At 37.9% G+C, this 25,490-nt stretch overlaps 2 protein-coding genes, 1 long non-coding RNA gene and 1 pseudogene across 3 annotated transcripts in view; 3 read left to right on the top strand and 1 right to left on the bottom strand.

The window, feature by feature from the left end:
- Positions 1-25,490, top strand: part of LOC149044396 (uncharacterized) — a 91,909-nt gene that overhangs the window by 29,094 nt on the left and 37,325 nt on the right. The window lies entirely within an intron of this gene.
- On the bottom strand, positions 9,936-10,926 carry LOC149044403 (putative skeletal organic matrix protein 5; annotated as a pseudogene).
- LOC149044402 (putative skeletal organic matrix protein 5) lies at positions 12,984-15,713 on the top strand. Its single transcript, XM_089210738.1, has 3 exons — positions 12,984-13,116; positions 13,248-13,374; positions 13,714-15,713. Exons 2-3 carry the CDS (start codon positions 13,312-13,314, stop codon positions 14,215-14,217), a joined length of 567 nt encoding a protein of 188 aa, XP_089066864.1. The 5' UTR covers positions 12,984-13,116; positions 13,248-13,311; the 3' UTR covers positions 14,218-15,713.
- Positions 16,721-18,108, top strand: LOC149044401 (uncharacterized). Its single transcript, XM_089210742.1, has one exon. The coding sequence runs from the start codon at positions 17,398-17,400 to the stop codon at positions 18,106-18,108; it is 711 nt and encodes a 236-aa protein (XP_089066868.1). The 5' UTR covers positions 16,721-17,397.

The raw sequence follows: 25,490 nt of genomic DNA, 5'->3' as shown, positions 1-25,490 counted from the left end.
CCACAGATAATTTTCAATGCAAATTCTAGATGTCGATCTCTTTATTTACAAGTCACGAATAATTGTAAAACCGATTCTGTTGGTTTCGAAAGAAGCTTTCTAGGTAATTTTGGGACTATTTCAGCCCGGATGGCAAATGATAAATAGTTTTGTATGTCAAAAAGCTTGTATTACGACCGAGTTTGTTTAAAATTTTGTGAAAATTGTTTTGAGTCAACTCTACTCATCAAGTTCTTCAAGACATTTTAATTAAAAGACATCACTTGTGCTCATGAAACACAAACGCCCCCCGCGTTCATTAGATATCCTAATTTTGGGGTTATGGAAATGTAAAGGATAATTAAAAAGTTTAAAGTGGTAACCACATTGTATATTCGCGGACACCTACGGTACTTTTATTTCGAAGTTCTCTTTGTAAATTATTGAGTTAACTCGTAAATAGGAACCCACTATCACAACGTATTAAAAATTAATACCAAAAGACTCTCTTTGAAAGGCGTTTTTGGTAGAAATCTTAAATGATATGAATAGGTTTTCAATACCTACTATACGTGTTCATAACGTACTTATGGCATTTCTGTTTCTTTTGTCGTAACGCAGAATTTAACGTAAACCTTCTGATTTTCCTTCTTGCCAAGTCATCTGTATTGTCAATTGATTCTTCGTTGTCAAGTTTTCCTTTAAATAGCAACTTCCCTTACCACAGAAAGAAAGGAAGCTAGAAAGGAAGCTAGGAAAAAAACGATTTTGTTTGTTTTTACGCTGAAATGTCCGGCTGAATTACGGAGAAATGTTTGACAGACTGTACGCAGAGTTGATTTCCAGATCTTAGAGGTAAACGAATTAGAACGGCTTAAGTTTAATACAACGTTTTCCACGATTGCAATACTGAATAACATGGAAATTTTTTCAGGCCCTCTGATTTCGCTCATTCTACAACATCGTTTCAAAGCACTCAGCTTTTGCGTAGCATTTCACGTGAGGCCCGCTTTTACAACCTGAATATTGTGAATTTATTCTAATTGTAAAACAGAGACTTGTTTATCTAGACGATTCAGGTTGCCCTTAGTAACAAACTTAAACCACCGGGTGTTACTGCAAGCTTATATAGATGTAGGTGAATGCTCATTGCGCAATCAGCTCATCAGAAACTATTTAGAAAATGACGCCTCTTTGGAGTTACGGGAAAGGTAAAGCGGAAATTGGTTCACATCATTTTATAACTAAAACAACTTCAAACCTGATTTTCGATTAATATTCCCTTCCGCTCTCATAGAACTCAATCATAGCACTCAGACATCCGTTGTTGAAAAAACAAAAGAAAGTGCTGGTTTGTGCGTCAGCAAATTAGGAGCAGCTGGAATCGCTCAAATTCTATTGGTTGTAGTCAACATTTCAGTTGCTCACAAGTCAGTTGCATCAGAGGCGAGGCTAAATATCTCATATCGGCGACGAGATCTCCTCTCAACATGTTTTTGGTCTTCTTTATCCCCTCATATTTGAAGTCTCTGCTCTAATTCCAGATCCAGCCTCTTCACAAGGTTTGTTAGACGCGTTTACTAATACGTATCTCTTTTTGTTTTCAGTGTTAGAACATTGATGTTGGTAATATTCAGTTATTCACAGTAATTTAACTCAAAATTTGGATATAGTCAGATGTTCCCTGAATTCTATCAGTCTTTGTTTTTTGTTATATTTTCACTTGGCTAGTGATGGGCGTTGAATGCTCTAAGGAAACTTGTTTCAACAATTTGAACTATAACTTATAATTTGGGACGCTGTTGAATGGCACAAAGTTTAGTTAACTTCCTTTCATAAATATCTGCTGTTATAAAGTTGCAAAGCTCAAGTCAATCTGTTGCCCTCCAACGTTCAGCTTTTCAACTTGATCAAATGCAATTAACACTCCATCACTCTATATCGAAAAATGTTTTTCAAGAGTAAGCTTAGTCATTGATTGAAAAAGCCTTTATTCAGCTTCAATTTAAATTCTCAAGGTAGCCAAAAAAACAGCTACACTCCTTTAAGCCTGGATAAAATTACATAGGTTTACTACAGGCTCTCGACCTTGCCATGCTTTTGCTCAAAATAATTTATCAAATACTTCCAAAATTGGGTTCACAGAAACATTCGATTCCTATGTCTATCAGATCATTGATTGATGTTCTTCATTTTTCCGAAGGAAAGTTTGAAAGCAATTTGTTATAGTAAGGTAATTAATACTGAGGAACACAAACGAATGATAACATTACAGCACCGAAGAGCTAGAAATGTTTACAAATTAATTGCAAAATGTTATTCTAAAATGTTACCTCAGTGAATAAATATATTAAAGTCACTCAAAATGCGCGTATATTTATAGTAACTGACACGGCAGATGTTGATAACTGAAAAGGTAAGACAATGCAATTTTATGTTTGAGAGGTTCTTGAACAACTATTGAATAAATTAAAATCGAAATGGCTTGTTGAAATGGCTGCGAAAAATCTATCTGCGATATGATCGTTTTAAGTGTTCAAGGAAGCGAATTTCTCTTTTATTCCCAACTTAATTTTTCACATGTTATCCTTCTTTATCTTTCAAATTATCGCCTGAATTTACCCAAGTTGATCGAGGGCCTCCTGGGCTGAGCACCAAACAGAGTTTGGCGCCAACAGAGGAGGAAAATTGTTAATCAAATTTGGCGGAAGTCAAGGGACCCAAGATGTTAAGACATCTTCAAGCTGTTGACAAAATAATAACTGTTTTGCTTCCAATTGGCAAAATTCATGAATTCTAAAATCAAGAAAGGTACCATAGTAACAGAGTCGCAAGATTTCTCCAACCTTTCAGGTACTTGGAATGGATAGCTGCTGAATAAAAACGAGGGAGCTGACAAAATTCACCTCCAATTAGAACTAAAAATGCATGGGGAAGTTAAAATTATTTATTATAGGCTGTTTACCTTGGTCTTGTATGATCTAAATGCACGTTTTGGCCTCTAATCAAACGTCACATACCTTTCGTTCCGTAAATGCTCAGAATGTTTTTAATATCTTAATATTTTACTAGAGGGCTAAATATCTTGTAAAACACTTAAAATATCTTATAGGTTTAATCAGCTGATAACTCTGACAACAATTCTGGCATAGAACTGAGCACTGTCCCGAAAACAACGCGAGCGAAAAACGCATGGATCAGATTAAATTAGCTCTCGATACTTCAAAATATCACTCGATTTTATAAATATCTCATGCTTTCCACCATTCTCAGTTACCTCTTCGATGTACTCTACAGTGCAACATCCTAATAAGGCACGAGCACAAATTTTGTTTTAGTCGTAGAGAGGCAGGGGTTACCGCGAAATTATTGAAAAGAGCTGCGAGGGAAGGGAGGAGATGAATAAGAAGGAGGAAGGCTGATACTGATCGGCCTTGAAACCATTCTTGAAAGTTTTAATTTTTTATGGTATGCCTCAAACGTTGTAATTTAATGAAGCTGATTCACCACTGATCATAGGAAAATGGTCATTAGCGGATTTCGCGAAATGAATATTCATAAGATCTAGAGTCACACAGTTATGATATACATTATACATTAATTATTTTGAGTGGTATGGGGGAGGGGGGGGTAGCGTTCTATAGGCCACTTCATCCATTCTTGTAACCAGCAAGTCTCTTCTCTGAGTGATGCCATCATGTCCTTTTATTACTGGACTGTTCTTCTTTCCTGTTACAGAATCAAACCCTGTGTTTCGCGAAGGCAACCTCGCCTCCTCCACAAGAACCTTCCTAAAGCGTACATTCATTAAACACGAGTTTCATCACTTGAATGTCCCGCTCGTTGGAACAGTGGCAGTGTCTGATGTATTTGACTGCACGTTAGAATGTCTCAGCAATGACAGCCGTATTTCCATGGCATGTTGTAAAGCTTGCAAACACTTTCTCGTGCCGCGCACTATCTTACTTACCACCTACTGTTTCCCAGGCACGTCGGCAGACTAAGAAAATACATGTGACTCGGTTGAAAATTTGAGTCAAGATACCAGATTCTGTTTATTTAAAGAATGGATCGTTGTTTAAATCATCAGTATTTGGTCAGCTTTAAGTCGATTTTGTTTTAAAATGTTTTATCGACAGACTGCTTCAGTTTCTGCGAACGTTCGAAACAGTTGGAAAACCTCTCCAGACTGATAGATCCCAACGGCTTAGCAATATATTTTTTAATCTCACAAAGCCACTTTCTAAAATACCAGCAAAGGAAGTAAACTCAGCAAAAATCTTAATACTGTAGATGAAAATAAAAAAATAAATACATAAAAAAGCCCAGATGCTATCATGAAAAATTTATACTAAAATGAATCCGGACCGGATTGACGGAATAACGCGGATTGGCAGATTCATGTACCTCCTATTCAAAGCACATGGAACATTTTCCTACTTTGTTTCTCTACAGTCACCTTGCTCTTCGTCACCTTGTCAACACGAGGCTACGTGTGTCACAAACTATGGAGATGGCTCGTTCGGATGCCGCTGTGTAAAAGGCTTCAAAGGAGAATATTGTGAAAAAGGTGAAAAGTTTGGCATGACATTAAATACTATAATTCACAAGTGACTACTATAAATTTTTTACTTAAACTTGCGGCTCGAAAATGTTCTAAAATAGTTAGCGAAAATATATAACAAAAAAAAATATTAAATGTAATGCATGAAGATGTTGAATCTGTCGATGTTCAAGTTAATTAAGCATCTGACGGAGAAATCGAAAGGTCTGAGGTGGGGAACTGAATATTTATTTTTCTTTTTAACTCGTGAATTGCGCGCATGCGCAAGAGCGAGTTATAGATACGATGTGGGGAATGCCATTCGCTCGCTCGCTCGCTCGCTCGATTGGTCGATTCCTGTAAACTTTTTTTAGATTTTAGGCTTTTGAGTGCATTTGATAGTTTTTGGCGAGCAATAAACAGAAGAAATGGCGACCTTTGTTGCTAAGAATAGTGGTGGGGTGAAAAAGAAGCCAATTATAATCTTAAAAGAGTTTTTTTTTTTTTCGTTTTAGTTTCAACAAGCGGCGCCAGTGACTGGCAGGCATGCAAGGATTCACACTGAAATAACAGAACAACCTTCGTTTTTCATAAAATTGTAATTTACAATCCTTGAACTTGAAAACAATCCGAAGATTCATTGAAAATATCACTTACTGCGAAGCGCTCGGAGTTTACAGATGTCCAAAGGCTTTTTCTGTTATGGCGTGAGATTGAGGACAAAATTGATCATTAAGTTTCGTCGCGTGTGTTTTTCCTGTGTGAAGCAACAAAAGATGCCGGCGACTGACGAAATAACAAGTTAACGCGAAAATCAAATAACACCTAAACAAACAATTTTAGCTACCGATTTTCAGTGAATTTTTAAAGAACAATTTTCTTTTAAGTTTCAAGACAATTTGAAGATTCAATATACATACAACGTACTAAAATGCGAAAGTTACACACCACAAAATTGATAAATAGGCCTGAAATGAAATTCTATCTTGTTATTGATTATACGTTGCCTAGCACGTGACTTAAATCTACCCAGGCGGAGATCCAAAATGACGGTGGCAGGCTTGGCTTAGTTATATCACTCAAAACTCGTTCCCGTTTGTCTCATTTGATAAAAAGGGAATCGTTAATGTTTTCATTAAGACAGTATTGCCTTGATTTTCTAATATTTACAACGAAAGACAGTTAATTTTACTTTTCACCCACATTTACCTCCAACCTTTTCTTTTGAACCAGAAACAAAAATGATAGACGTTTAAAACACATGACATCATCCACCTTGTCAAATGTAATAGCATGATCATTTCAATTGTAATGCCTTCTTATCCCAACGTTACTTTGTTTCTTTGCTACATTAGCGAACACTGAACTACTGCTCGTACTCTAGATATGACAATCAACCACAAAATTCCCTAAACCAGATAACATTAAACATAGTCTAAAAAATCATGTGTCAATTCACGAGTTTGCTCACAGAGCACTTTGATTACTAACTTCTCCTCAGGCACCAATTATTATTTTTTATCACGGGGGAGGGGGGTGGAGGATTTGGAGGATCACATGATTTTCAGGGAGACTGAGGAGAGCGGATACACGAAAATATTGCAGAGCTTTGACTGAGGAGGGGGGGGGTTACTTTCATCGTGCCACAACCAAAATCCTCCCCCCCCCCCTCCATCGGCAGTAAATTATAACTGGTACCAAAGTAATATTTAAAATCTCTTATTGCTCAAAGATTTTGCTAATAGCTTGATACAAAAATGTGCAACTACTCTACTTTTGTGTCCCCTACTGGACTGTGATGGAGCCTTAATATCTCAAACACCTGACTTTTATTTTTTTTTCTTTACATTTAGGTATTGGGTCCTGCAAAGAAGCTTACAACCTTTTCAAGTAAGTGATACCAAATGATTATCTTTTCGAGCATAAAATAAAGACAAAATTATCGAATAGTTTCGACGTCAAGAGAAGATTGTTCGCCTGAAACTAATATGATCACGGGGTAATTTATTATTATCAACTGCGTTAATAACGTAAATTGGCTGCCGTAAAGAGTTTCAAAGCTGACGTTTCGAGCAATTGGGGTAAAACGAGTCAAAAATGGGGTTTGAACTCGTTTTAGTTATAAAATGATCCCATGACTTAATTTCCGTTTTACTCTTCCCTTGGTTCCAAAAAGAAAACATTTTCTAAATAGTGTCTGATGAACTGATCGCGCAATGAGCATTTATTTACATCTAAGCTTGCCAATAACATTCAGTCGTTTGGGTTTGTTTCTAAGGGCAGCCTAAATCGTCCAAATAAAATTCTATGTTTTAAAATTAGGATAAACTCACAATATCCAGTTTGTAAACGCAGGCCTCACGAGAAATGCTCAACTAAGGCTGAGTGCTTTGAAATAATGTTGTAGAATCACCGAAATCACAAGGCCTGAAAACCTTAATAAAGGAAGCGTAACCTGATAAGTTTTCTCATTGAAAAGTTTGCGACGGCAGTGTTAATGAAAAATAATTTCGACTATATCAAGGCCAGTTTTGGAAGAAGGGAAGTGCTATTTAAGGAAAAACTTGCCAATGAATATACGGCTGAGTGCTTTGAAATAATGTTGTAGAATCACCGAAATCACAAGGCCTGAAAACCTTTTCATGTCACAAGTGTTGCAATTGCGGAAAACGTTGTATTAAACGAACGCCGCCGTATCAACTCGCTTACTTGTGGGATCTGTATACCAACTCTGCGCACCGTCTGTCGAACATTTCTCCGCTGTGACATTTTAGCGTTAAAACAAACAAAATCGTTTATTCCCTCTCTTCCTCTTCCTTTTCGTCGCTTATTTTCCTGGAAAATTGATAATACTGCGAGTTAGATCTTTTTGGTGGCCATTAGGAGTGCGAGGAAAGGGTTAATAATAATAATATTAAAGGAAGCGTAACCTGATAAGTTTTCCCATTGACAAGTTTGCGACGGCAGTGTTAATGAAAAATAATTTCGAGTATATCAAGGACAGTTTTGGAAGAAGGGAAGTTGCTATTTAAGGAAAAACTTGCCAATGAAAACTCAATTGACGGTAAGGATGACTTTGCAAGAAGGAAAATCAGAAGATTTTCGCGAAATTTTGCGCTATGACAAAAAATAACAGAAATGCCATATGTGGGTTATGAACAAGTATTAACTGTTGGAAACCTATACATATCATTAAAGATTAATAACAAAAAAAACTTTTAAAGAGAGTCTTTTGGTATAAATTTTTAATAAGTTATGAAAATGGGTTCCTATTTACGTGTTAACTCAATAATTTACATAAAGGACTTCGAAATAAACGTACCAACGTATGATTAATTCTCAATAAAGTTTGGTTTTTAGCTACACTTCAGAGCACAAATTTCCTCGTAACAAGGAAATGTTTAAGTGTTGATGGCATTATTCATTAGTCGGGTGTCTAGATAGTTAAAAAAATTTTTGTTCCTCTTCCCAAGTATAAACGAATAATAACGGGAAAAAGTAATATTCAGATGCGATTATCAAACAAGTATCAAGTGCAAATAAAAAACCTTAAGAAAACGCTGTTTCTGATATCAGAGCAGAGAATTGAAATAAAACGGAATAGACAAAAATAAAAAAAACATGTTAAAAGAAATCGAATCTTCTCGTCGGCAAAGGAAAGAATCTTAGCTTTGTTTCAAATGCGATTAGTGACGAGCTGCAGTCAAGAACTAATATACCTGTGAACATTTCCAAGGCGCTGCAAACCAATGCGGTCATTGTTCACTCAAACATGTCAATAGAAACAATTTTTCCTTGTATTCCTACCACTGAGAAAGTGAGGGAAGAGGTGGGCGCTTATTCAGAGGGGGGGGGGGGGACGCTTTTTGGACGTTATTAAAGAGGGAGTAGGCACTTATTCGGGGAAGGGCACTTATTAGAGCGTGGGCGCTCAGTCGAGGATATACGGTATTCATTATTTGTAACCTTTATTCCGAGCAGACATCATCTTATTTTAAGTATCTGATGAACTCTTGTATTTGGCACAGTGAACATTCAATTCTAAGATTACTCCACTATATTGTAATTCTTCTAATTGCAAAAATTTTACATAATTATGAATTTGAATTAGAAATCTTGATTCTAGTCGTATTGTCTTACAGTGGTGTTTCTAATATGGTGTCTCGGCGCCCCTCTTTTTAATTTATTTTTATTCAAATAATCTTTTGCCTAATGACTGTAAATATATGAAAAATCATATTTGTTCACTGCGGTGAAGAAACGAATATAAACGATCCTCGCAGCTATGAACACTACTGCACTAGTAGTTGAAATAAGACCTGAAAAAAAATTCAGGCCCGCACGGGATTTGAACCCATGACCTCTGCGACACCGTTGCAGCGCTCTACCAACTGAGCCAACGAGCCAGTTGGGAGCTGGTCATTATGTTGGATCCAAATAAACCATCCAAGTGGTGAATAATGACTTACTTGGTTTTCATTTATTTTATACCTATTGTTATCAAATTATCATATGCACTTTTTTTTTTTAGCGGTTGTGGAGAAATTGCTGTATAATAAGGTTCTTGTGTCGGACGTATTTCTTTGTACAGATCAGGCCCCGGTTGTTCGAAGATCGGATAACGCCATCCACTGGATAAATCTCTATACAGTGGATAACGCTCTACGTTTTGCTATTTTATCCGCTGGATAGCGATTGATTAGTTGGAGAGCGTTATCCACCCTTTATACAACTAGGCCCTGGTGTTAGGTATAGTAAAAGTCTTTACAAGTGATTACATACTTGCATGAAGGGCTAGTTCGCAAATCTTAATGATTAAAGATAATTAATAATAGTTATTATTAGTAATAATAATTAGTAATAATTAAACAATAGACCACACTTTCTATCAGTTTACTGGCTTAACTCACGTGGATTGTTGGAGGAGGAAGAGAGGTTTGTAAATCACGAGCTAAGGGTTGTCAAAGAAATATGCAAAAATCAAAACAGATAAAGCTCAATATGATTCGGTCAGCAAAGGCCTATTAGTGGTAATGTTTAGCGAGTGCCTGAAAATGTTCTCGTGTTGCTATCCTAGCTTTACTTCTTTTTTAAGATTTAAACATCGCAGCAGTTTTAGTAACCAGTCAACTGAATTTCCGTAAAACTTAGGGTTCAAAACGTTGTACAAATGGAACCCATGCGGGAAAAGTCGTCTCCACCCGTCTACGCACTCGCCGCATATTGGAAAAAAGCAATTTAGAAGCCGAACTAAACAGCAAACAATCTATCGTCTGCTTAGCAAGTTCTCACTTTGGCGTTTGAGGGGAGAAAGGAGAGGGATGGATAGATGGAAAAGGGCTTTTTTCGGTACCCCACCTCCCCTCCCCCAGTCTTCGTGAGTTTTCTAACGTAATACATGGATTGAAAGAGTTTACTGCACCAAAATATATCCCATAGCTTTGATATTTCTGTTACCGTTATCAAGGGAATGAGCTGCTACGTTTCCACATGTAATGGAGTTATCAGGATATCCTCCGGTGCCAAACCCAATTCTGGAGTCACAAGAGCTACAATCGTTTTCTTGGTTAGCTACATAACCAACTCTTGCTTTAGAATGATCACTTACGGTACATACTGCATTGAAGCCCTCCTTGTTACAGCCCAGTTGCAAAGAGCCCTCCGTACCAATCAACTTCTTCCACTCGTTACGACCCAGTGAAGTAGCGCGGTATGTCCCATCAGCAATCAGATAGTACAGAGAGTTGGCCTGCTTGTTAATGACAATAAACCTGAGCTGTCCACTTATCTTCATACCGAGACAGATCTTGGAGAAAGGTGTGTTTCAATAGGTCGGTAACTTGGTCTCTTGTGTGTCAAACCCAGTCCTTCCGCCGGTGATGTTGTATTGGTTTTTATCACTCCAGTAGTGAGAGTCATAGTGAAACGTTGCCTGAAAATAATTAAGATTTCATTTATCCTTAAACATAAATAACAAGATGCATCACCAAAGGAAGAACCCTCATGAAATCAGTAATACAGTTCGCGTAAAAGCCATCAATCTATACCCTACTTGCAGGTCCTTGCAGGCGTTTTAGATATTAGGGTATTGTAGCACTCATGCCAGAGGAATTTCTGCAAGCAGGGACCGCTATAAGAATATGGGCGAGTTGCTAAGAGATTCTATCGTAGTTTCGATGCTTCTGAAAATTTCTTGCTCGCGCTTCATCACCCGCAAGAAAACCCCGCCAAGAATATTCCCCCTTATGGGGCTTACCTTGCTGCCGTCAATCTTCATTAGAGGCGTCCATCCTCCATCTCCGCATCCAAAATCCCCCATCTGACAGAGGACTGTGATTGGTTTAGAGTCAAGGTCCAGTGGAACCAGTTGACTGGCGTTTGACCTGCTTGATACGAAAACATCCATTCTTGATCATATTATGAGAGGGGGTAAGTTTCTAAAGAAACTGTGGTGCTGCGTCGATGGGAGAGTATAACAGGGTAATTTAGTATTATCAACTGAGTTGATAACGTAAATAGGCCACCGTAAAGGGTTTCAAAGCTGACCTTTCGAGCGTTAGTCGCATAAAGCAGGTTTGACTGCAATTCTGAATCAAGAAAGCCAACATTTTCGTTTGTGTGAGTTTAAGCAAAGAGATTGTCGATGATTGTGTTGTGGAAAAAAGGACAGTGAAACAACGTCCAACACAAATTGTAAATGGTCAATCAGCTGATAACCATGACAACAATTCAGGCATAGAACTGAGTACTGTCCCGAAAACAAAGCGAGAGTAAAACGCATGGATCAGCTTAAAATTAGCTCTCGATACTTCAAAATATCCTTGGGGGTAGTGTTCTTTAGGCCAGTTTATCATGTCCTTTTATTACTGGACTGCTCTTCTTTCCTGTTACAGAATCAAACCCTGTGTATCGCGAGGGCAACCGTGCCTCCTCCACAAGAACCTTCCTAAGACGTACTTTCATTAAACACGAGTTTCATAACTTGAATGTGCCGCTTGTTGGAAGAGTGGCAGTGTCTGATGTGTTTGACTGCACGTTAGGATGTCTCAGCAATTCGTTGTGTTTTTCTGTAAACCTGGCCGCCTTCAAAATAGCCCATGGAAAACTTTGGTGCGAATTGCTGTCATCTGATAAGTTCAGAAACTCCACAGAGTATAAAGGGAATAAAAGTTGGCATCATTTTGCCATTGAGGCAGGAAACACTCTTAATTTTGACAAATAAACGCGTTAAAATTTTGACAAATAAACGCATTAAAATTTTGACAGCTTTGTTAAGATCGTAAAGAGAAGGCCGTCAGGTTAAAGCCACTGCAAATGGTGTCGGTCTGTTATCGTATTCATTGTGGTGACAACCGTATTTCTATGGCATGTTGAGTTAAAAGTTCGCATCATTTTGTCATTGAGGTAGGAAGCATTTCTTAATTTTGAAAAATAAACGGGTTAACAGTTTGACAGCTTTGTCAAGATCGTAGAGAGAAGGCAGTCAGGTTAATTAAAGCCACTGCAAATGGTGTCGGTCTGTTGTCGTATTCATTGTGGTGACAACCGTGTTTCTATGGCATGTTGTAAAGCATGCAAACAGTTTCTCGTGCTAAATAATCCCGGACCGGATTGACGGAATAGCACGGATTGGCGGATTCATGTACCCCCTATTCAACACATATTTACAGATTTACAGCTGCGTTTCAAAATACATGAACCATTTTCCTACTTTGTCTCTCTACAGTCACCTTGCTCTTCGTCACCTTGTCAACACGAAGCTACCTGCGTCACAAACTATAGAGATGGCTCATTCGGATGCCGCTGTGCAAAAGGCTTCAAAGGAGAATATTGCGAAAAAGGTGAATAGTTTGGCATGGTTTTGTGACCGATATACATCCAACAACATTAAATATTACAATTCTCAAGTGACTGCTAAAAATTTTCTACTCAACCTTGCTGCTCGAAAATGTTCTAAAATAGCTAGCGAAAATATATAACTAAAAAACATTTAATGCAATTCATAAAGATGTTGAATCTCTCGATGCTTAAGTTGATTAAGCATCTGACTACGAAATCAAAAGGTCTGAGGTAGGGAACTGGATCTTTAATTTTATTTTTACTTCTTCGCGGGGACCAATTATCATTAAGCACGGGGGAGGGGGGTGGAGGACTTTAGAGGATCACATGATGTTCAGGGGGAAAGGAAGGGGAATCAGTCGTTGCCGACAAAGGTTAAAATGGGGGGGGGGTTAGGAAACTGTAGAAATTCACTGCCAATTTTAAGACTGCTAATGAGTGGGGATCGTAAGAATATTACAGAGCCTTAACTGAGGGGGAAGTATCAGGTTAATTTTATCGTGACACAACCAAAATCCTCTGACCCCTCCCCCCTCAACGCGGCAGTAAATTATAACTGGTACCAAAGTAATATTTATCATCTCTTATTGCTCAAAAGATTTTGCTGATAGCTTGATACAAGAATGTACAACGACTCTACTTTTGTGTCCCCTACTGAACTGGGATAGAGCCTAAATATCTTAAACACCTCACTTTTGTTTTTTTTCTTTACATTTAGGTATTGGGTCCTGCAAAGAAGCTTACAACCTTTTCAAGTAGGTGATACCTAATGATTATCTTTTCGAGCATAAAAAAGACAAAATTATCGAATAGTTTCGACGTCGAGATAAAATGTTTTGCGGCAAACAAAGAAGATCACGAATGGATTTCTTTTCGTATCAAATAGGTCAAACGCCAGTGAACTGATTCCATTAGACCTTGACTCTAAACCAATCACAGTCCTCTGTCCGATGGGGGATTTTGGATGCGGAGATGGAGGATGGACGCCTGTAATGAAGACTGACGGCAATAAGGTAAGCCTCATTTGGCGGAATATTCTTAGCGGGGTTTTCTTGCGGCGATGAAGTGCGAGCAAGACATTTTCAGAAGCGTTAAATCTACGATAAAATCTCTTAGCAACTCGCCCATATTCTTCGCGCGGCCTCTGCTTGCGGAAATTCCTTTGGCATGAGTGCTACAATACCCTAATATCTAAAAACGCGACAAATTGCTAATTAATTCGCCTGCAAGTAGGGCATAGATTGATGGCTTTTACACTAACTGTGTTTCTGATTTCATGAGGGTCCTGCCTTTGGTATTGCATCTTGTTAATTATGTTTAAGGATAAATTAAATCCTCTTAATTCCTTTTAGACAACGTTTCACTATGAGTCTCACTACTGGAGTGATAAAAACGAATACAACATCTTTGGCGGAAGGACTGGGTTTGACTCACAAGAGACCAAGTTACCAACCTATTGGAACACACCTTTCTCCAAGATCTGTCTCGGTATGAAGATAAGTGGACAGCTCAGGTTTATTGTCTTTAACAAGCAAGCCAACTCTCTGCACTCTTTGATTGCTAATGGGACATACCGCGCTACTTCCCTGGGTCGTAACGAGTGGAAGAAGTTGATTGGCGCGGAGAGCTCTTTGCAACTGAACTGTAACAAGGAAGGCTTCAATGCTGTGGGTACCTCGAGGTATAATTCTAAAGCGAGAATTGGTTATATTGCTAACCAGCAAAGCAATTGTGGCTCTTGTAATTCCCGAATTGGGTTTGGTACCGGAGGACATCCTGATAACTCCAGTACGTGTGGAAACGCAGCATCTCTCTCCCCAGATAATGGCGACAGAGACATCAAAGCTGTGGGATAGATATATTTTGGTGCAGTAAACTTTTTTAAAATTGTAAACTTAACAAAAAATTGGCAATATTCCTTCAAGCTGAGGTTACCCCTTGATGCCAACTTCAGCCGTTACTTTCTGATGTTTTCTTTTATGATTATTATTATTTTAGAGCTCAGAATAAGTTATAGCTTTACATAGATTTACAAGCATCTTTTATATACACGTACTTATAGACAAGAATATACACTCTCAATTGAAATGGTTTTGACAAAGAAAAAAAAGCAGATATGAATAAAGGAAAAGGCCAAAGAGGAACTGTTTGGAGAAATCCAAATTCTAAGTATTCACGTCGGATACTGCGCATGTGTGAAAAATAAGTCAAAAGATAGGAGAGAACAAGTACTTCAAACTTACTAACACTTCAAAACAAATGTTTCATAACTGTTCAATTCCTAAGAAGGAAATTTATATGCTGATCAAATCATATTGAGCTTTTTCCGTTTTTCTTTCTGCATATTTCTTTGACAACCTTTATACAATAAGTTGTACTTGTATTCATTCAACTTTATAAGATAACTGAGATACCGTAGAACCCGTATTTAGTGGTCACTAGTCAAAGTCCCGAATTTCTTTCCCCTTAAACACTGCAATTTTCACCTCTATTAAGCGGTCATCTTTATTAAGTGGTCGCAGCCAGCCTATATCTAGTCTCAATGGCCTATTTTTATTGCTATCCACCTGTATTGAACGGTCACTGAAAGCGAGGCCATTCAAATAAAACTAAGAATGATTTTTCAAGTAATTTTTTAATCCATGTTTCTCTCCCAAAACTAAAGTAAGTGATATTTTCGAGCGAGGTTTTGTACACTGAGTAGTCAATTACGAGGGGTATTTACCGTTTTATATAATATCCCTAATCTGTGGAACCTGTATCAAGCGGTCACCCCGTCATTTCCCGTGGGCTTGATACAGGTTTGACTGTACCACGAGCGTCCTGATTGGTCAAAAACCAATCGTTTATTGCATCAGTCACCCTCAGCTCATGATTTACAAACTTCTCTTCCTCCCCCAACATCCCACATGAGTTATTAAGCCTGTAAATTGATAGTGTGATCTATTGATCGTTTTTTCTTATCATTGTTGCTAAAAATAATTATCACTAATTATTACTAATTATTAAGATTTGCGAACCAGTCTCTTAATGCAAGGATACAATTAGTTGTAGAGACTTTTAATATACCTAACACCAGATCTGTACAAAAAATACCCCCAACACAAGAGCTTAATTTGACTGCAATTTCTCCATAACAGCTAAAAAACGTGCACATGAGAGTTTGATAACAATTGGTAAAAAACAAACGAAAAACAAATAAGTAGTAGGCAAAAGAATATTTGAATAAGAAGGAATAAAAAAGAATGGCGCCGAGACACTATATTAGAAACACAACAGTGACACAATACAACTAGAATTAAGATTTCTAATTAAAGTTCATGATTATGTAAAATTTTTGCAATTAAAAAAGTTACAAAAAGTTACAAAAAGTTCACTGTGTCAAACTGACAAGAGTCCATCAGATACCCTAAATAATATGATGTCTGCTCTGGAAAAAGGTTACAAATATTGAATACCGTATATCCTCGACCAAGCGCTCACGCGTCTACCCCCTACTTCATCAGGGGTCTTATAATCAGGGGTCCCACATTCAGGGGTTCTCATACTCAGGGGTTTATATCAGTGTCTTACGTGTCCACGTGTCTTACACAACAAGTCTGTGACCAGATGTTGACTTCTGTGTTGATCGTAAATTTTACATCTATTGCTTACCCTGTGCTCAGATATTGATATTGACCTTACAATGTCACATCCATGTTAAACCCATGTCCTAATATTTATGCCGATGGTAAAATCTTACATCGAGGGGTCTGCGCACAGATGTTGATGTCGATCGTGAATACTTTCGTTGCATCCAGTGGTCTAAGATTGGTAACTTACATCTAAGGGTTTTCAATTGTACCTCTGAGTAGTCGCTATGTAACAATGACGACTTATCAGTAAGGGTTTTCTTTTTGGTAAAATTGTACGGTAATTATATTTATTGCATCCATTTTGAAATCACTGGTGGTCCCTGTAATCTGATTGGCTCTAATTGGTACGATTTATTCACGTGAAAGCTACACTTAAAACAAAACAACCAATCAGATTTCAAGGCTTGTTTAAAGTAACCGATCAAATTGCAGTAAAATGAAAGACAAAGAGTATCATGTGGCAAATTTTGCAACTTTTGTTTCCAAACTCCTATCCCCCCCCCAAAAAAAAATGGATGAATTTAATTTCTTCCAGTTTTTTAATGATGACGATGAGATCCTTCAGGCTGAAGACCAACATTCCAGGGACTTTCCCACTTTTCGTGTACATTTTGGTGAATATTTTGACGATTTTCTACCTTCTCAAGCTCAAAATCCGCGCGAGCCCGAGTCCACCAAGTCAGCAACAAACGAAGAAAATCAAAAGCCACCACAAAAGTTGGATATTTCAAGATTTCCTGTCATTTCAAGCGATGAAATACATGGGCTTAAGTCTGTCGCTTCGAATAAAAATACGTCCCCTCCACAAAACAATGGATAAATGTTTTCAGAAGCTGGTGTCAATGTCGCCATCTTGAATATGTCTCCATCGAAACAGTGGCGCCTGAAGAACTTGACAAGGTCTTGAGTAAGTTTTACGCCGAAGTGAAAAAAAAAAGGACGGAGATGATTACGAGCCAGAATCCCTTAAAATCATGCACAGTGCCATTGAAAGGTATCTAAAGGAGAAGAACTATCCATTGAGCATCGTGCGATCGAGGGAGTTTCACTCCTCACAAGAAATCCATAAGAAATCCTCAATACAAAAACAATTTCCCTGCGTTAACAAGGAAAGGGAAAGAGATCCAACAATGCCCAGCCAGTCACACCTGAAGAAGGGTCAGCCCTGTGGGAAAAGGTCAGTTGGGTGATTTCAATGGAAAGGTCTTGACCAATGTCAGCTTCAAAAATTTGACGGAACAACTGGGATTTCGTGGTCGCCAAGAACACGACGATGCATACGTGGAAGACGTAATTATAAGACAGCGAGAAGATGGAACTGAAGTTGTTGAGTTCCGGGAAGGTCCCACTAAAACACAGAGCGGTGGTCTCACCATTAGGCGAAGAACAAAACCACAAGCGATGTTCAGCACCGATGGCGGAAAAAGCGATCCAGTGCGGATACTCAAGCTTTGGTTGTCCAAGCGACCCGAAGGAATGAAGAACACATGGCCACTCTATCTAAGCATAATAAATCGTCCTAAATCAGCAGATGTTTGGTACACCAAAGTTCGAATGGAACAAAACACCATCGGCAATTTAATAAAATCCATGACCTCCTGTCTCAAGAAGAATAAGAAGGTGACGAACTACAGCATGAGGAAAACATTGGTATCAAAACTGAAGAAGTCTGGTCAACCGCACAATGTCATTTGTGAAATAACAGGCTATACACGTGAATCTTCGTTAGACGACTACGATGAAATAGACGAGAATCACAAGAAAGAACTTTCTCACATTATCAGTGGATATAAAGAAGTGTCAAACGAAAATCAAGTGTCAAACGAAGTCTCCCGCCAAAATACTGCAAATGATGCCTCAAATCAAGAGATTGCAGTCCAACATAAACGAACACCTCTGGTTCCTATTTATCAAGTCCAACAACAAGGCCAAATGCATCAGGCCAAGGGCTCCAATCCTGATTTTCAGCCAGCAGAATTTTCAGGATTTCCACTACGTTTTGCATTGCGGTCTCAGTACCACATAGAAACCTTCAGTTGTGCTACTCCTGTTCCATCGCAGAATTACACAGGCTACACCTTCAATTTCTTCTCCAGAGAAAGCCAGAATTGAACTTTAACGCTTCACTATTTTTCTGAGTTATTGAGGACTTCTCGAATTTCTTGAATGAAAGTTGTCTTCCTTTTAATACACTTGACTGAGTTTTTGACACATGACGTCAAAGTCTTTCTGTTTTGCATACAAAATGAGATGTAAAAGCGTTTCCGGTTCCGCTTTTTATTTAAAAACCGGCTCAGTACTGCATCAATAAAATAATTGAATTGACCAAGTCCCGTCACTTATTGTATACGTCTCCTCTCGGCGACATTATAAGAAGACATAATATGAACTTTCATTTCTATGCAGATGACTGTCAGATTTATTTTTCGCTTGACTCGGTTTCATCAGTTACTACTACAAGAATCGAAGCCTGCCTACAAGATATTGGAACTTGGATGTCATTGAACAAGCTTAAATTAAACGGTGGTAAGACTGAGCTTTTGGTCATCGGATCGGGCAATTTATCTGCTTCTCAGCTTCCTTCTTTTACAGCAATTGATGGATCTGTTATACAGCCTTCGCACTCTGCCAGGAACATAGGTGTAATCTTTGACAATAAGTTAGATATGGAACGTCAAGTTTCTGCTATTTGTAAATCTGCATTTTTTCACATCCGGAATATTTCTCGGATAAGAAAGTTTTTGTCAGTTAGTAGTACTAAGGCGTTAGTGCACGCCTTCGTCACATGCAGGTTAGACAACTGTAACTCTCTGTTATATGGTCTTCCGAAACATTTAGTTCATAGACTGAAATTAGCCCAGAACTGTGCGGCACGGCTGAACTTATGTGGTCGCAAGCATGATCACGTTACTCCTTTACTGAGGGAACTGCACTGGCTCCCCGTAGAGCAGAGGATTATTTTTAAAATCGTATTTTTACTTTTAAAGCTTTAAATAATTTATGCCCTAGTTATATCAGTGACTTGTTAGAAACTTATAAGCCTACTATGTCTTGACGATCATCGAGTAGGAACTTGTTAGTGATTCCTCGCTCCAAGTTGAGATCTTATGGCGATCGCGCCTTTTCTGTCTCTGTACCTAACTTCTGTGGAATGACATTCCTGAAACCATAAAATGTAGAGTAGATCTTAACGCTTTTAAGCGTAATCTTAAAACTTATCTTTTTAAGCGTTATTTTTATGAATGATTACGTTTGATTATTATTTTTATTTTTACTTTGATTGTGAAGCGCCTTAGAGCTTTTGGATAGGGCGCTATATAAATTGTCATTTATTTATTTATATATTTTTATATTCATGGCGATCTTCGGTCATCGCGGTGAAGCAAGCCTCAGGAAGTACATCGGCCGCCCTTCGAGTGAAAAAATAAGAGCTTGCTCTGATTTCCTTTCCGATACGTTGAGTAGAAGACCACATCAGTCACTGCAGGCGAGTGTCACGGCGCTGTCATCCCCAGCGATCTTTATGTTCCGGTAAATTCGTATGTCGTTCATACATGAAACACTCGCCTTGAACTATTTGTTTTCTACTTGTCATGTGAAAAAACTAGCATGTTTTTATGAGCCACAATTCTGCTGAGTTTTACTGAACATTTCACTTACATAAATTTTGTATTAGTGACTAAAAACTTCAGGCAGAAGTGTTAAATTCGACCTGCCGAGCTATTCAAGTTTTTAAACTATTACAGAATGTGAACTTTGATGGTTTGACATTTTTGACAGCTTTAGTCTAGTACAGCCAATCAGATTATTTGAACCATTCTAACAGGGATTTTGACTGAGCATGCTGAGACACAGTTGTTCGCCTTGGAAATAAAGTTTGTTTTGAAAATTGAAAGTAATGTTTGGGAGTTTGCTTGGAGAATTTAACGGATTCTTTATTATAAAACAAATAGAGAAGCCTTGACAATGCTCTGTTCTGTTGTAAAGCACTTAAGAAGCGGCTACAGTACTCAACACGTCTCGTGTTTCTCCCTACACTTCTTTCGTGCTCTAGCCACTTCCTGCGTGTTTTACAACAGAACAGAGCACAGTCAAGGCTTCTCTGTTTGTTAAATAAACCTCTTGTCGGGAAATTCAATTCTTGAACCATACCACAAAAGCTCCAATGAGGTCGAGAATCTTCTTTCTGTAAATACCACACGATCCCCAATCAATTGAAAATAAATATATCAATGTCAAATACAATCAAAGTAGCGGCCAGCTTTATTTAATAACACCAAGGCGGAATTTGAGGCTTTTTCCTTTTTTGCTACATGCTTTCAATTTTGCAATGCTTTCATTAGAACCAGTTGCAACAGAAACTTCCCAAAAGATTTTTACCAAGGATAGTATTAAAGAATTCAAAAAGCACTAGAGAATCAATCCTGACGAAAAGAAGAAGATTAAATGAAATTACCGAACATAAATATTGAACATATTTGGGATACGGGAGAAGCTGGAGTTTATTCATAAATTTTGAAGATGCCCCTACGGATTCGATTGACGTTATTCAAGATGGATATATACGAAGTAATTGACACAACAGAAATTGATTAAATTGAAATCGATACTCATCCAGGTCCTCAAGACACTCTTGTCAAAGACATCAATCGTGCTCATGAATCACAAAACGCACTCGCGTTTATTAGATATCCTAAATTTTGTGTTGTGGAAATGCAATAGATGATTAAAAAGTTTAAGGTGGTAACGACATTGTATATTCACGGACACGGTACGTTTACTTCGAAGTTCGCTCTGTAAATTGTTGAGTTAACGCGTAAATAGGAACCCATTTTCACAACCTATTAAAAATATATACCAAAAAACTCTCTCTAAGAGGTTTTTTTGGTATAAATCTTTAATGATATGTCTAGGTTTTAAACACTTAATACTTGTCCATAACGCACGTTTGGCATTTCTGTTTCTTTTGTCATAGCGCAGAATTTCACGAAAACCTTCTGATTTTCCATCATCTGTACTATCAATTGATTTTTCGTTGGCAAGTCTTTCCTTGAATAGCAACTTCCCTTCCTCCAAAACTGGCATTGTTATATTCGAAATTATTTTCCCACTAACACTGCGGTCGCAAATTTGTCAACGGGAAACTGAACTTATCAACTTACACTTCCTTTATTATTATTAGTAACTCTTTCTTCGCACTCCTAGTGACGACCAAAAAGATCTAAATCTCAGTATTATTAATTTTCCAGGAGAATAAGCGACGAAGATAAAGGAAGATAGGAAATAAACGATATTAATTGTTTTAACGCTAAAACATCACAGCGGAGAAATGTTTGACAGACGGAGCGCAGAGTTGGTTTTCAGATCCCAGAGGTTCGTTTAATACAACGTTTTCCGCGATTGCAATACTGATAACATGAAAATTTTTCAGGCCTTGTGATTCCGGTGATTCTACAACATCATTTCAAAGCACTCAGCTTTGGCTGAGCATTTAGTTCCATTTCACGTGAGGCCTGCTTTTAGAAACTGGATATTGTGAATTTATCCCAATTTTAAAACAGAGAATGTTATCTATACGATTCAGGTTACCCTTAGAAACAAAACCCAAACGACTGAGTGTTACTGGCAAGCTTAGATGTAAGTAAATGCTCATTGTGCAATCAGTTCATCAGATACTATTTAGAAAATGTTCCCTTTTTGGAATTAAGGGAAGAGTAAAGCGGAAATCGGGTCATGGGATTATTTTATAACTAAAACAAGTTCAAACCCCGTTTTTGACTCACTTTCCCCTCCGCTCTTATAAAACTCAACCATGGCACTGTGACATGTTTTGTTGCAAAAACAAATGAAAGTGCTGGTTTGTACGTCAGCAAATTAGGAGCAGCTGGAATTACTCAAATTCTATTGGTTGTAGTCAACATTCCAGTTGTTCATAAGTCAGTTGCATCAGAGGCCAGGCTAAATATCTCACATCAGCGACGAGATCTCCTCTCAACATGTTTTTTGGTCTTCTTTATCCCCTTCTATTTGAACTCTCTGCTCTAATTCCAGATCCCGCCTTTTCACAAGGTTTGTAAGATACGTTTGCATCGTATCGTTTATTGTTTTTAGTGTTAAAACATTGATGTTGGTAGTATTCATTTATTTATATTAATTCAACCCAGAATCTGGATTTAAGTCCAATGTTCCCTGACTTCCATCAGTCTTCGTTTTTTGTTATATTTTCTCTTGACCAGTGGTGATGGGGGTTAAATGCCCTTTAGAAACTAGTTTCGACAATTTTCTTTAAACCTGATATCTTAGGACACTATTGAATGGCATAATCTCAATGTTTATAATTAACTTCCTTTCATATATATCTGCTGTTGTAAAATTTAATTCATGAAAGTTGCACAGTTGAAGTCGATCTGTAGCCCTGTAGTGTTCAACACTTCAACTTGATTAAATGCAAGCAACACTCCATCACTCTACATTAAAGATGTTTTTCAAGACTAAGCTAAGTCATTGATTGAAAAAGCCCTTCTTCAACTTCAAGTTAAATTCTAAATGTAGCCAAAAAAGCATCTACATTCCTTTAAACCTGGATAAAATTTCGGAGGTTAACTACAGGCTTTCGATCTTGCTAAGCTTTTACTCAAAATAGTTTATCAAAGAGTTCTAAAATTTGGGTTCGCAGAAACATTCGCTTCCTATGCCTATCAGATCATTGATTGATGTTCTTCCTTTTTCCGAAGGAAAGTTCGAAAGCAATATGTTATAGTTAGATAATTATTACTGAGAAACAGAAACGAATGATAACATTACAGCACCGAAGAGCCAGAAATGTTTATAATTTAAAGGTTTGTGACTTTATATGCAAAATTTTGTTTGAAATGTCACCTCAGTGAATAAATGTATTTACGTCACTTTCAATGCGCGTATATCTATAATAAACGACACGGCAGATATTGATAACTGAGAAGGTAAAACAATACGAATTTATGTTTATGATCTTCCTGAACAAATATTGAATAAATTAAAATCGAAATGGCTGGTTGAAATGGCTGCGAAAAATCTATCTGCGATATGATCGTTTTAAGTGTTCCACAAAACGGTTTTTTTTTTCACCGAGCTGAATTTTTCACATGTTATCCTTCTTTATCTTGCGAAATATCGCCTATTTTTCCCCAGCTTGACCGACGGCCTCTGGGGCTGAGCACAAACAAAGTTTGGGGTAGCAGTGGAGGAAAATTGTTAATTAAATTTGGTGAAAGTCAAGGGGCCCAAGATGTTAAGACAGCTACAAGCTATTGACAAAATAATATCTGTTTTGCTTCCAATTGGAAAAATTTATGAATTCTGAAATTAAAACAGGTACCCTAGTAACAGTCCAACTTTTCAGGTATTTGGAATCGATGGCTGCCAAATAAACACGAGGGAACTGACAAAATTTGCATCCAACTAGAAAAAAATTCATGGACAAGTTAGAATTCTTTATTAACGACTGTTTACCTTGGTTTCGTATGATCTAATAGCATTTTTAGGCCTCTAATCAAACGTCACATATCTCTCCGTAAATAGAGGGCTAAATATCGTGTAAAACATACACTTAAAATAACTCGCATGTTTTAAAGACGAACTACAGTTAAACTTGTATTAAGTGGTCACCCACGGGGAATGCAGGGCTGACCGCTTAAAAAGGTTCTAAAGACTAAGGTTAATTTAGGCAACGATAAAAAAGCGCCACTTTATGCCATAATTGACAACTTCTTGTACAAAACCTCGCTCAAAAGTACTACTGACGTTGATTTCGAAAGGAAAATAGGGATCAAATTTTTCTTGAAGGATAATTCTTCGTTTTATTCAAGTAGTTCCGCTTTAAGTGACCGCTCAATACAGGTGGAAGATAATACAAAGAGGCCGTTCAGACTCACTCAAAGGTGATTGCGACCGCTTCATAAAGGTGACCGCTTAACTGAGGTGAAAATCACGGGGAAACAAATTCGGGACTTACGGAGCCGCATCAGGTTTGACTGTAATTTTGAATCAAGTAAGCCAACATTTTCATTTGTGTGGGTTTAAGAATAAGCAAAGAGACTGTCAATGATTGTGTTGTGGAAAAAGGGACAGCGAAACAGTGTCCAACACAACTTGTAAATGGTTAATCAGCTGATAACCATGACAACAATTCTGGCATAGAACTGAGCGCTGTCCCGAAAACAAAGCGAGAGAAAAACGCATGGATCAGCTTAAAATTAGCTATCGATACTTCAAAATATCCCTGAATTTTGTTTATATCTATTGCTTTCCACCATTCTCAGTGACCTATTCGCTGTACTCCACAACATTCTAATACAGCAGGAATACAAATTTCGTTTTAGTCACAAAGAGGCAGGGGTCACCCCGGAATTATTGAAAGAGCCGGGAGAGAAGTGGAGGGGGGAGGGGGGGGGGGTCCCATAGCTATGATAAACATCAATTCTTTTGAATGATATGGGGAAGGGGTGCATGTTACGGTATAATCTTACTGACAGAAAAACGCTTCAATTGCACAAACTCAACTACTATATTAAACGGCGAGTAATGTTCTTAGCGAGGAGTGACTCCTAAAAGTGATACAATACTTACAATACTACCACGGTTTATATCCCAGCTCACCCCTGATGCAATCTCAGTGCTGTCTCCAAAGTCCCCTTGAACGGGCAATCTTCCACAGTAACTCTCTCTCGGTATAGCTATCAAAAACAGTCGTCGCTCCGACGATAACACTTACCGCTACTACTATTACATAAGTGAGTCTTTACATATATTCACAAAGTGTTCTGGAAAATTCTAAAAGCTTACTTAAAAACTATATATTTTAGAAGTATTACCTAATAAATACGTGACTTGATAAAGTTTTCCGGAAAGCTCTACGGTATGCAAGTCAGCATGACTCAGCCGTCTGGAAATTTCTGGAAGATTATATTAACAACAATTACTCATAACAGGGGTAGTATTCTATAGCTAACTTTATCCTCTCTTCTAACCAGCCAGTCCCTTCCTCGCCACTCCTTCCTGTGAGTGGTGCCATCATGTCCTTTTATTACTGAACTGTTCTTCTTTCCTGTTACAGAATCAAACCCTGTGTATCGCGAGGGCAACCGCGCCTCCTCCACAAGAACCTTGCTGAGACGTACATTCATTAAACACGAGTTTCAATACTTGAATGTCCCGCTTGTTGGAACAGCGGCAGTGTCTGATGTGTTTGACTGCACGTTAGAATGTCTCAGCAATCCGTTCTGTTTTTCTGTGAACCTGGCCGCCTTCAAAGGAGCCCATGGAAAACTTTGGTGCGAATTGTTGTCATCTGATAAGTTCAGAAACTCCACAGAGTATAAAGGGAATAAAAGTTCGCATCATTTCGCCATTGAGGTAGGAAACATTTCTTAATTTTGACAAATAAACGTGTTAAAAGTTTGACAGCCTTGTCAAGATCGTAAAGAGAAGGCAGTCAGGTTAAAGCCACTGCAAAT

Source organism: Pocillopora damicornis, chromosome 6, assembly GCF_964200805.1.
Source record: "Pocillopora damicornis chromosome 6, jaPocDami1.2, whole genome shotgun sequence".
Classification (NCBI taxonomy): domain Eukaryota; kingdom Metazoa; phylum Cnidaria; class Anthozoa; order Scleractinia; family Pocilloporidae; genus Pocillopora; species Pocillopora damicornis.
This window is presented reverse-complemented; position numbering and strand designations above follow the sequence as displayed.